The sequence below is a fragment of the Uloborus diversus genome, chromosome 10 (assembly GCF_026930045.1).
Source record: "Uloborus diversus isolate 005 chromosome 10, Udiv.v.3.1, whole genome shotgun sequence".
Classification (NCBI taxonomy): domain Eukaryota; kingdom Metazoa; phylum Arthropoda; class Arachnida; order Araneae; family Uloboridae; genus Uloborus; species Uloborus diversus.
In genome coordinates this window covers 128,511,779-128,524,952 of record NC_072740.1, presented here as the reverse complement: position 1 = coordinate 128,524,952, position 13,174 = coordinate 128,511,779, and the positions used below count along the sequence as shown (strand labels likewise).

The window sequence follows — 13,174 nt, the reverse complement described above, 5'->3', positions numbered from 1 at the left end:
ATAAGTCAAATCATGGAATATTGGAGAAACTATATGGGTCAACATTAGTCCATTTGTATTACGAAAGCATCTATATTTTTTCCTTTAGAGGGGCGGGGGGTGAGCAAAAAATTTCACATAAACCATTTAAATTGGTTGATTTCAAATTAAACATTAGAATGTAGTTAAGACTCAGCATAAAAAGCTTTTGAAGAATTTAATGAAATTATGTGGGATATAAAGATAAGAAATATAATTAAAATGATCAGTTTTTATAATTAAATGTAATCCTTCAATTACATTTAAAATGCACTCAACAGATTCACCTTGTATGTTCCCATTCAGTGACAGCACAACATAATTATAAAAATATGTACTGTATTGCATTTCTATTATACACTATTGCATCAAAAAATGGTAAAACTGTGCTAACTTTTGAACTTGTTTGCATTTCGGAAATGTAACACATTAAATATTTACAACTTTGAATGCAACAAACTTAAAAATAAGTCTCTATACTGAAATGAGGTAAAACTTCGCAGCTACTTTGAAAGACAATTTGATTTTGGTATAGAATTAAACATAGGACCTTCCTAATTGCATTTTTAAAATTGCAAGTAATAATGATGCCTAAGAATGATAATTTGAATTACATTCTTAGGCATTCTAATACAACAATAAGGATTACTTTTAGAAACCATCACAGAAAATTATGCATCAGTCTATAGAGAGAAATTAATAAAACCATTTTTTTTAAATACCAGTTAAAATTATTCTGTTGCATTTTCTAAACTTAATACAAGGAAAAATGATATTTGAAAATGGCAGGAATTAAAACAGAAAAAAAAAGAAGAAAGAAACAAAATGGAATGAGGTTATCACTATTAAAAAGTTGCTCCGTGCAAAAAAAAAAATGGAATGTTAAAAAATATGTAAAAATATAATGTATAAATTAATAAACAGAATCTTCTGCAGCTAAAATCCTGATAAGAAAGTATGGTCTTCATTATAAAAAAGCTCTTTTCAGGTATTCACCACCTATAACATAGAAAAATTGAATTAACATCAAGACTTCTTTCCATATGCATATGCATATGTTACCATTAAAGTATATAATGCTGTTATTTTTTAGAATACCTAGTTATTCCATGAAATAACTGATTGTGTCCGTTAAAGTGACTTTAAATAGTTATTCAATGAAATAACTAGGTATTCTATAAATTAACTAATGAGAGACAGTTAAAGTGTAAAATAAACAATTTATCTAAAATGAAATAACTAGGTATTCTATAAATAAACTAATGACAAACAATTAAAATGAAAAAGAAGCAATTTTTCTAATTTATGCAGCGTATACATGGTATTTATGGAAACATACCATAAAATCATTTGTTACAACAAGGATTACTAAAATGACACTTGGAATTACAAAGAACATTACAGTCGGACCTCCATATATCCAAGTAGCAAATTGTCGGGAAAAAATTCCATATATAGAAATTTCGATACATAGAAACGATCATTTTTTATCCTAAAAGTCTCTTAAAACATTAAAATTAAAGCTAATTTATGTGTATGAAACTCAATTTCAAATGGATACGAGCATCAGATTAAATAAAAGTTAATTAAAAAAATAACAGAAATTATATTTTTGCACCTTCATACATACATCTTCATTCTTCTTCAATTCAACTTGATCTGCAACATTAGGGGATTTTCGTTTTGACAATGTAATCGAAAGAAAAGTAAAAAATCAATCTACTTAACTTGAATGATTTTTCACTGCAGCTAAAAAGACTAGGAATGATAATCAACAGAAAAAAGGGAGAACTTCAAACTGATTGTACAATGTTACTGGTTACAACTAAAATTTGAAATAAACTTCAGGGAATTTAAGAACTCCAGAAGGAAACAACCTATCTACAAACCCCAGATTCCTTATGAGTTATGTAGCAACCTTAAGTGAACATAATTTTCTCCCCTAACCTTCATTCCTCATTAGACAAACAGTCTAAAGTGGAAAAAAAAATCTACGAATGTCTCGAAAAAAAATTCGATATATGGAGATTTTTTCGATACATAGAAACAAATTTTCTATGTAATGAACATAGAAATTTGCTGGGATTTCGATATATAGGAAATTTCAATATGTGGAAGTTCGATATATGGAGGTTCGACTGTATTTCTAAAACAAAAACCTTTTTTGCTGACACAATGGGTTTTACATGAACATTTTGGGGGTTACACAGGGGTGGAAGGTAAATGTATTTGTCGTGCAAGGTATATGATATAGATTATTTTCAACTTTATTGGGTTGCAGATCATTATTCTATGAAATAACTAGTTAAACCATGAAATACAAGAGAGTTTTACACTTTAATGGACACAATCAGTTATTCCATGAAATAACTAGGTATTCTATAAAATAACGGATTTCATACTTTAACGGTAACACACATATTAATCTATAATACAGCAAATGAGTCAATTTTAAATATATGCATTTATAAGCAATAAATTACTCCCTCCAAAAGTGGTAGCAATGAATTACTTATGTTATATAAATTAAAGTGGTAAAGTTTCAAGTTGCAAAAACATATCCCTGAGGGAGAACTTCACCAAGAAATACCATTACTTGATATGATGACTTGTTTGAAGAACTCTCTGTAAACTAAATAAAAATCTTCAATTCTGCTTTTGACGTACAATAACATATTATCAACTTTGCCCTCAGAATTTCTTTGGTATCTGTATTTGATGACAAGTTTTAAAAAAAAGAAAGATCTGTAATTTTTCAAACATTCTTTTTTCATATGCACAATTGTAAAAACTTGTTAATTTATTATTATTATTAACAATTTTTAGAGTTTTAAATACATGTGCAAGATCAAAAATGTTGGAGATTTTTTCTTCAAATTTTGCTTTTCTATCTATAAAAATTATGTACTCGAGATTTATATGTATCTAATTTACTCCACACTGCAGCAAGAATTTCAAAATTTTTTAATGCATCTTGAGTACGGCATTAAAGATAAAAGTTTCTTCGACGTGTTCACTAAAGGTCTAAATTAAGCCGCTGGTTTATAGAATAAGGAAGAGAGAGAGAGAGCGATTGGTGAACAAGTAGTGCTATATATTTTAAGTTTTTTGTTGCTTTAGAATATGAAAAAGATTTTATGGTAAAATAAAAATGAAAAATTCTAAATATTAAAAAAATATTTCTTTTTTTAAATTTATTCAAAATATACAGCAGAATCATGGGTAAAGATTCATGGATTGAGCAAGAATCATACTTGTATCATGATAGAACACATTAGCAAGAGAGGTGCATCACTTCGAATATATGCCGATTTAAAAATAAGGACTACCCTAATAAAGACCTAAATTTAGAGTATTGAATTTCAGAAAAGCCTAAAATGAAGAATTTTTTCAGTTTTTATCTTTTGAAAAGAAAACAAAATGTTCAAAAAAAAAAAAAGAAGTAAAGATAAAAATGTACTTTTCCATCAAAAAACTACAAAATTTGGCAGAATCTATAATGGGGAATTAATCGTTCTGATGGAGCAGGCAGAATCTCAAAAAGCTTAATATTTCCAAACCACCACTCATCAATGAAACCTCATTCCTTTTACGTGTCAAGTTGCAGCACACATTTCAAGGGTGTGGGAAATAACACGCTTATTAAGGTAGTCAGTCTACTGATAACTTTGTAACACTGAACTCCTTCTAAGGTCCAAGCAGAGAAGAAAAAAAAACTCAATTACATATAAATTCTTGTTCTTACGATCAACAAATTGCATTTGAAAGTCAATGTTCATTATTTTTTTGATTTTGTTGAAGCTTTATCAGTACAGAATAATGCAAATATAAAGATTTAGAATTTGATTTGACAAAACCGAAATCTTCTCTTCAAGGTCATAAATCAATGCATATTTGGAAGTTAGGAAAAAAGGAAATTGAGCTCTTAGTGGTAATTCATGTTTTCTACAAATTAACTATGCTGCAATTATTTTTGCTCTACATTAGCATTTCATTTTCTATTATACCATGAAAGATATTTTCTATTGCTAATCCTACCTCGGCACCTCTTTGTTCTACGTATTAATTTTTCCACTTTTTATGGTTTCCCACCATTTTCTTAACTCAGTAAAAAATAATTTCATTACTCCCAAACACTTAAAAAGACAAATATCAATCACAACAGTTTTAATTTTTTGGTTATTAATTGGCTCCTTCAGTGATACTACAACTTATGACAAAATACATGAATTCCAACTTCAAGATTTTCCCTCAGGCCTTAGTTAAAGTTTTTATTGGCATTATTGCCTTTCAAGCTATCAGAATCAAAAGACTTTAATGCAAACACTGCCTGCAACCAAGAAATTTCTTCGCTTAGAAACAAGCTCATTGAAAACAGCTTTCTAATTAATCTCTGATTTTTTTTAAATAAGTATATCCTTTAATAGACATTTTGCTTCTCTGGAACCGTTCAACTGTTCAAGTTTATGACATAACCACTAGAAACCTGGGGGAAGCTCTGCTGTTTGGATAAAAAATATCATTACTTTACTTAGAAGATATAATCTTTTCGAATTTTTCATAGGAACTTGATTTGAACATATTTTCAATCTCCATTTTCAAATCCATCTGCACAAACAAATACGCACATGCATTATGAACGAAGTGCGTAGAGAAATTGCTGTGAATTTGCTCACGAATCGGTAAGACCCGATTTAGGCCAGCTAAAAGGAAAAGCATAGAGAACACTTTGGGATTTAACTGACTGGGGTCGGTTAGACTTCGTTTTAGCTGGCTAAACAGGAAACATTAAGAGCTCTTCGAGCTTTAGCTACAAAGCGTTGCTAATCCACACTTTAGCTCGTTAAAGCTAGGTTTAACCACTATTATTACTTTAGCCGTAACACACATGCACATACTATATACAGTCAATTCCTGATAACTCAAACATTGCTATAACTTGAAGTTTTTATCAAGTTCTGAATCCTTGGTCTTTAATTCCCTGCTAATTATTCTCAATATCTCAAAGTTAACTTCCATTAACTGAAAGTTTTTTCCAAGATGACTTGAAATTTATTTCGAAAGAATAAGAAAAAAAAAGAAAGACAATAATACATAATTTAATTGACTATGAGAGAAAAATTCATTCACCTTCACTTGCAAGATGGGACTTTTCTTTACTATTACAGATGTCTAAGTGAAAGCTAAAAACTTTGGATTTAGACAGTCAGGTAAATTTTATTTATGACATTGCAAGGGATCCAACAATCAAAAAGAAACATACTGCATTGAAATACGGAATGCCTCAAAATACTTGGTACGAATCAATGAATCCGAATTTGAAACGAATGAAGATGTGCACCTTTCCGGAAATAGAATCAGCTCTATTCAAGTGGTTCCAGCAGTACAGAAATTAAGACCATGCAAATCCTATAAGTGGGTCTTTGCTGATTGAGAAAGCAACGATTTCAGCTATATTACTCAACACAGAAAATTTCCACGCCAGTGCTGGATGGCTAGAAAAGTTCAAAACCAGACACAACTTCGTCTTCAGAACCCTTCACGGAGAAACTGCTCATATTGAGCTTAAAAACTTTTAAGTTCTGTAATTTTGTCTGCTATATATACATATTAAAATATACAATGGTTTTTAATAGTAAAATGTCAAAAACCGAAACTAACGGAAAGTCGAACTTCCGATAAGTCAAAGTTTTTCGTTGGTCCCTTTAGATTCTAGTTATCGGGAATTGACTGTATATATGCATATAACAGAAATATATCTTGAGTCAAAAAAATATACTTCATCACTGCTTTAATGTTACTTCACAAAGAGGGAAATCAATATATTTTCTCTTTTATATATTTCTCTTGTGTATATTTTTTAGGACAGTATCTGGCAAGTAATCTACAACGTTAAATGCAAAATTACTTAATTTTCTTTGCATTTATGCAAAATTTTATTAATTAATTTCAGTACTATTTTTAACTTTTTCTTCACTAAATAGCTGAGTTGCAAATTAAGCTAATGTTTTATCATCTTAAGCTGTACTATGGAAAATCATGAATTTTGCAAGTATTCCTTTTTTTTCTGTTCACCTTGGGAGAATTTTGTCATTATGGCAATTTGATGTTTTTGCAAAGAAAAAAGGTTTGAAAAAAACTACATTTCCCATTTTGCAAATATGCATAGCTATATCATACTTGGAAATGGTATGGTACTTGAAGAATTCTTGCAAAATCATAAAAACCTTGTTCTGTGGCATTTTTATGCAATATATTTGAATCAAGAATACAATTTTAACAATATAATTGCTGGTCATTTGCATTCGGGAATACCAGACTGGTCTCTTGGTCTTTCTATATGTCTCAAATCTTCAGTCACATTAGCCATTTTTATTTTTTTACCATTACCTTGGAACATATTAATTCTTTTTGCCTTTATTTTTAGTTGGTCTCTCAGTGATGTTTCAAGCCCATAACTTCTTAAATTTTTACTTTTAAAAAGTGAAATGCTAATTGTTAACTATATTTTATTACAGAAAAAGAAACACAATACAAAACGTAAGAAACATGGAATGACTGAACCACTACTTCTAAATAGAAAGTATCCACTACATGTTGCTAATGTAGAATTACTAAGCATTAACACATTATTTTACTTCATAGTTTTCAAACTTATTTATGAGTTCTTAATTTCACTTCTAACCATATTAATATGTACAAATACAATAAAAAGATAAATGTATACCTTTGTTTGAAATTTTTTAGCACTGTCTGAATAACAAATGTCTTGAGAAGAATCAACTTCAATACTCAGCGGAATGTCAGGATTAGACAAACTCGATAAAAGTTCACCAGTAGTATACTGACCACTGGAATGTTCACTAGTATTTTCCTCTTCAGAATAGCACCCATCAGAACTGGTAGAGGAACTAAAACGTGATTGCCTAAAACAAAAAGAAAAACTTCATGTGTTTGGCCAGAAATAATGCCAACAAAATAAAAATAAAATAAACTTTCAGTACCTAAATGAGACTTCTTCCTCACTATCACAAGATTCATCAGTGCTACTGATATCCTAAAATATATTTGCAAAGTTATTTTAAAATGTTATTGTCAACATAATGTAAGATACTTCATATGCTTAAAATCTCAGACTCTTTTAAAATAAACTGTAATTTTTAATAAATAAGATTATTTTTAACTAATTTTTCAAATACAGCGAACTATGCATTGCAATATACAGAGAACTATGCAGATTTCTTTCCCAAGGGTAAAAATGACATCCACCGTTTTTCTAGGTACACAAACACTGCCATAATTCTAGTGTAAAGTAGTTGCTGATTGGCCCAGCATCTATTTTGTCTGATTTGTACAATATATTTTTGGTATTCAAATATCAGTTATAGTATATAGATAAAAAAATCAGATAAAATCTATAATATTCCTACTTTTAAATATAGATACAATTGAAATTTATGGATTAATCAAAATAGATAGCCTAGTTTCAAAGCTATTTGTTACGTCTGTAGAGCTCCAAAATAACTAAAGAGAATATTTGCTGGAAGATTTCACGTACATATTTTGAGACAAGGATTTCAAACCAGTGTTGCAGAGTCGGACTGATTTTGAGGTAAAGGAATTGGAGTTGTGCAGTTTTAAATTTCAAGAGTTGGAGTTGGACATTTTCCCTCCGAATCTGCAAGTCTGCCAGTAATATGGAACAATGAAAGGGAGCATTTGCTGGCAGATTTCACATGCATGTTTTGGGTCAGTAAACCAGGGTTGCAAAGTCAGATTGATTTTGAGGTAAAGGAGTTGGAGTTGGGCGCTTTTAAATTTCAAGAGTCAGAGCTACGCATTTTTCATCCAAGTTTGCAGCTCCACCAGTAATTCAGACTCTGATTTGGTGTAAAGAAGTCAGACTATAAAATTCTAGGAGTCTGAGCCAGTCTTTTTCCATCGGACTCGGAAGTTCTGCTTTAAACAGACATCTGTGAAGCTTTTGTTTTTGTGACATACTGTCATTTGCCTCCCAGATGCAGATAAGAATATAACTTCTATAACACATTTCATTAAATCTGAAGTCAAGTAAATCTGCTGTGCTGACATGGTTTGTGGTTACAATTTAAAAATTGAAAAACAATGATTCAAAATAGAAGTCCTATTTTAAATCAGAATTTACTGGACTTGAACCACTTTGATACAGCAGCAGTAAAATACAATAGTGTTAACAAACAAAAGCAGGAACTTGAATCACTATCGCTATGAAAATGCAATTACTAAGCAATAATTTAAAAGAATTTTTTTCACAATTTTGAAGTGGATACATTTTTCCTACGAATGATTAACACATATAAATATTTGTAACTTCTAAGAGATAGTGTTAAACTGCAGACTTCACGGAAACATTACAAAGGGGACGCTCATTTAAATTTGTTTGAAGGAAAAAAATTTGGATCATACCTGAGAGCTACCAAACTTTTTAAGCAGAAACTTTCCTCTGAATGATCCCATGCGGCAAAACTGTTGCCGACATTTTCTTTTGTTTTTGAAGATTCTATAGTCAGAGTTGACTGCATCAGAGGTTTTACCGGAAAGCCCAGTTTCACCCTGAGAATAGGATATGACTTCATAATCAGAAATAACCTCTGAGAAATCTTGTTTAAATTCATTCTCATCATCACTTTCATGCATTTTGTATTTAGTAAAAGAGTTTTGGCTATGATTTGAAGAATGTAACTTAGATATGTTTAAGTCCATTGAGCTTGACAGATGGTTATGAGAATTTTGATGTGATGAAATGGCATTTACAGGTGATTCAGGAATATTAGATAAAGCATCACTTTGAAGTCCTATAGCTTCAACAGTATTTTCTCTAACTGAGCGCACATGACTTCCTAAATTACTAGCTTCAAGATTGGAATGCTCTAGATTAAAAGGCACAGAATAATCGAATTTATCTAATTCTTGGCAAGGAGAACGACTGGACTTCGCACGCCTAATTCTTGCTTTAGCGGAACCATGGTAAGCAGAATAATCCACATCAGAGCTTTTTGTAAAAGCAGTCCTGAAAAAATGGAAAGGAAAATAACTTCATTTTTATTTTGAATACAGGGAGCATTCACTATTTGCAAAATAAAATTAAGAACTTCCAAAAAAATTTCATGGCAAAAAATCAAGGATATGGTATGAATGAAATAAATGGAACCAAATTTAACATGACACTTAACACTTTCATTACTGATACATTGCTTTTTTTCTGATAGGGTTGGCAAACGGAATAATTTATATAAACTTTTTTATAAATAGCAGTTTAGCATTTTGTCCTGGTTCGAGATTGGTAGTGAAAGTGCAAAAAGATTAAAGAGAAAACTGATTTTATGTAAACTTATTCGTAATGAAAAAATAAGATGGGATTTTAAAAACTGGTAACTTTAGCTAGTCATCTGCAAAAATTTGATTTCCAACATTGTGGAAAACTATTAAACACAAAAAACTTCGAATCAAAGTTATATCCTAGATGTATTTGTGAAGAGAAGTCGAGAAAAGCTCAATTGCTCCAAAACTTACATTTTACAGCTAATGAATTTTGTGTCATTACCTTTACTACCTTTCTTGTATGCACTTTTAATGAATGCAAAACGAGATTTTCTTTATACACAGAAGCATACTAAAGAATACTGAATAGTACACTGATCATTTTCTCCTGTAAATCAAGTTTAAGTAATCAAAACAGACATTAAGAAAGGTAGAACTGCTTAGTGGGTTAGGCTGAACCTAATTGAGAGTCAATTCAAGTTTTGCAACACAATTTGCACAGTTGTGAAACTACACAGCTCTAATTTTGAGTTCAAGATTGAAACACAACTCAACTAACTATAAAAGTAAAAATAGAACGTACTTGTCTGCATGTTTTGGTGACCCTTTTCGGTTAAAATGATCATGTTTCAAAAATCTCCTAATATTTTTTTTCCCATATCTCAAATAACTATTTCCAGACTTCAGGCTTAGTTCTCTCCTAAAAAAACAGAAAAGATTGTATAATAATTTATATATTATTATTGTTTTTAAAAGTTCTATTACAGAAAAAGCAAAATAAACCTCGAAAAAAGTTATTTTACAAAATAAAAGCATTTTTTTCCACAACTTTACTAATAACATTTTTCAAATCAACACACTTACTCCATTCATATTTCATGACACAGTTATAACAATTAAACCTTGCAGTGGTAAAAGAAACATTTTGTGGTAATTCTTATTGCTGTATTGAGTGGGAAATTCAGCTCCAAGAGGGTTTATAAGATATTTCAAGTTTATTATTCACAGGTCATTAGTGAAACCAAAAACGTTTTTGATCTGGGTGTCTTATAAGTCAGGACACAAAGTTTAATCAACAGGGCAGCATAGCAATTAAAAAAGAAAATAGAATGCTTGGATTTATCAGTAGATCTAATTCAAATAATTCAAAAACAGTTTGTCTAACTCTATATAAAAGTTTGGTAAGACCTCAATTGGAGTACGTTGTTCAGTTTTAGTCTCCTTGTTTCAGAAAGATGTTTCTTTATTAAAAGAATTCAAATTAGCTCTACTGGGCTAGTAAGGGGATTTTCAGATTTAGATTATGAAATGTGGATACAACTGGAACACAAAATTTTTTTAAATGTATAAACAAAAAATTTTATAATTAGACGGCAAATAAAGTGCACCAGATAAAGTGTATAACTTTATTTCAATTGAGTTGTTAGCATAAAAAGCAACGCCAATTCTTACATGCTTTCTAAGTGGCTAGTAGTCCAGAAACATTGGATGGTACATTATCATGTGATTTCTGTTGTAAAAGTAATAGATTGCTTCAAAACTAATAAATGTGATTTCTTGCAACATTTACGTGAATTGTGCCAAACTAAGCTCAATGATCCTGCTATTTCCTTCTGTGGTAGAATTTGAAATATTCTGTGTACAAAGTAAACCATCACAATTCTTCAAATTTAGGGCCAAGATCATGAACTCAAATTATCATATTTCATAGCAGGGGTGGTGGCCACAGGAAGAGCAAACTTTTTTTCTCTGACTTTTCCTGATAAACTAAAAATTTTCCCAATTCCTCTTAAGGCCTGGGTTTTCATCATCTTATGGCTATACATCTACTCTAGCTTGATACTTAAACACAGACAACCTTTTACAGTATTTCCCCTTCTGCCTAAAGCCTGGATTTTTATCATCTTATGGCTATACATAGATCAACTCTTGCTTGATACTTTGATACCCCTAATTGTTACACTATTTCCCTTATGTGTAAAGTCTACAAAGATAGCTTTAATATAGCAATTCAAAATTTAAAATTTTTTTAGGAGAGAGAGAGAGAGAGAGAGATAAATCCACGAACACTAATTAATTTATGACGAACAATGTCTTGAAACTTTTGTATAAGGTAAGGAAAACGTTACCGAAAACAAAAACAAGTTTCCTTTAAAAAATTGTTTAGTAATATATTTTTTAAATCTTCACCTTTACTCTTCTGCTCTCTGCTGTTCACCCTCCCTCTTTTTACTTAATCATGAAAAATCAAGCCAGTGAGTTCAGCTCACTTAAATTTCTGAAAGAGCAGCATTTCCCTGTAAGTATTAACAAAACAAAAAGTTGTTTTCCCCCTATTCCCTTCGTTACTCATTATCTTTCTCCCCTCCCTTATTTTAGCAAGTCTTTGTTGAACAATAATAGAATTTAGTAATTCACATTCTGGAGCAATATTTAAGAGAAAAAAAAGTGAAAATATGAATACAGTTGCCTATCATTGTTTCAAAAATGGGTCGTAATCTTTCTTGCTTCTTTCATAGATTCCCTGATAAATTCAGTTTGTGGCTACCTAGCACAGATAGCCATAATATTCTCCACTCAGAGCAACAGTATGACATCTAATTCCAGGAATAACAGTAAGATGATCCTACTGTTGTTTTGAGGCGACACTATGTAAAATATTGCATTCCTCATAAGAAACCATTTACATAATTAGTACACTGAATAAAATTCATGTGTTTTTAAAATGAACAAAGCACACCAATCTGAAAATAGTTGCAATCAGAATAAACACAGTCAAAACATTTGTGTAAATATGATAAGATGAAATAGAGAAGCACTGATTGAATATTATAATCTTAACAGTAAAAAAAAAAGCAGATTTTAAAAGTGCAAGAAATTTGCAAGACTAGATAAATGTGAGTTCAACAACAGAAATGTTAAATTAACATTTAAGGTCAAACAAAATGTAATAATAGCAAATATAGATAGCAAATCAAACATTACTGCATTAATTGATGCTCTCTTTGCTCAATTTGCACTAGACAAGTAGTGAGTTCTTTATATAAGCTGTTTGCACGTTCCAACTTTTTTTCATAGTGTTCACGTATGTCTTGAGCATGCTTTAGCTCCTCCTTCCTTTTCTTTATTAAATCTTCTTCAGCATGCAAACCATAGCAAGAATTATTTTTTATTTTTTGCATATAAGATCCAATTTCTTTTTTCCAGGTTGCCTAAAAAAGTAATAATAAATTTTCATTCTTGATGACAGATTATTTTACCTACAAGGTACTAACATGAAACAAGATCACTATCGAGTTTTAAACTGTAATAAATAAATATTGTTCAGAAACTCATTAAAATAGATCACAAAATATAAAAAAGGAGAAAATTAAACTGAAAATAAAAAATTCAAAACAAAATTACACAATATTCATGTTTCTAAATTTAATTTACATACTTATATGAAAGTATAAATCTATAGCAAAGCATGACATTATTATTATTTTTAATATAATTATTAATGGCAGAAATCCTATGGATATATAAATTGATCATACTAAGCATAAGCACATAACAGGTATAATTAAAACACATTAAAAATATTTTAACAGTAGGTTTACCAAGGGGTCATTTTCCGTAGTCAAAGAAAATATTTGGCATAATTTTTCTTCAGTCAAATGTCTTGTCGTATTTTATAAGAAAATTTTATTTAAGTTTAAGTTGCATTTATGAGGTATAACGTCAAATCTAATGTTTCCTGTCTCCAGCTTTCTGAAGAATGTACACAGCATACACACTTTCAGTGAAGGGCTCATTTAAATGAATTTTATTCTATTCAAAAACCCATGTTTAGTTATTTACTTAATTTCCAGTA

General features: G+C 30.2%; 1 protein-coding gene across 1 annotated transcript in view; it reads right to left on the bottom strand.

Annotated features, from left to right (window-relative positions):
- Nucleotides 1-985: 985 nt before the first annotated feature.
- The window catches only part of LOC129231176 (mitogen-activated protein kinase kinase kinase 13-A-like), a 58,011-nt gene continuing 45,822 nt past the window's right edge, over nt 986-13,174 (bottom strand). Inside the window, 6 exon segments of the mRNA XM_054865423.1 lie at nt 986-1,017; nt 6,781-6,944; nt 7,023-7,075; nt 8,464-9,067; nt 9,902-10,018; nt 12,304-12,530. Coding sequence (XP_054721398.1) covers nt 986-1,017; nt 6,781-6,944; nt 7,023-7,075; nt 8,464-9,067; nt 9,902-10,018; nt 12,304-12,530 — 1,197 coding nt within the window.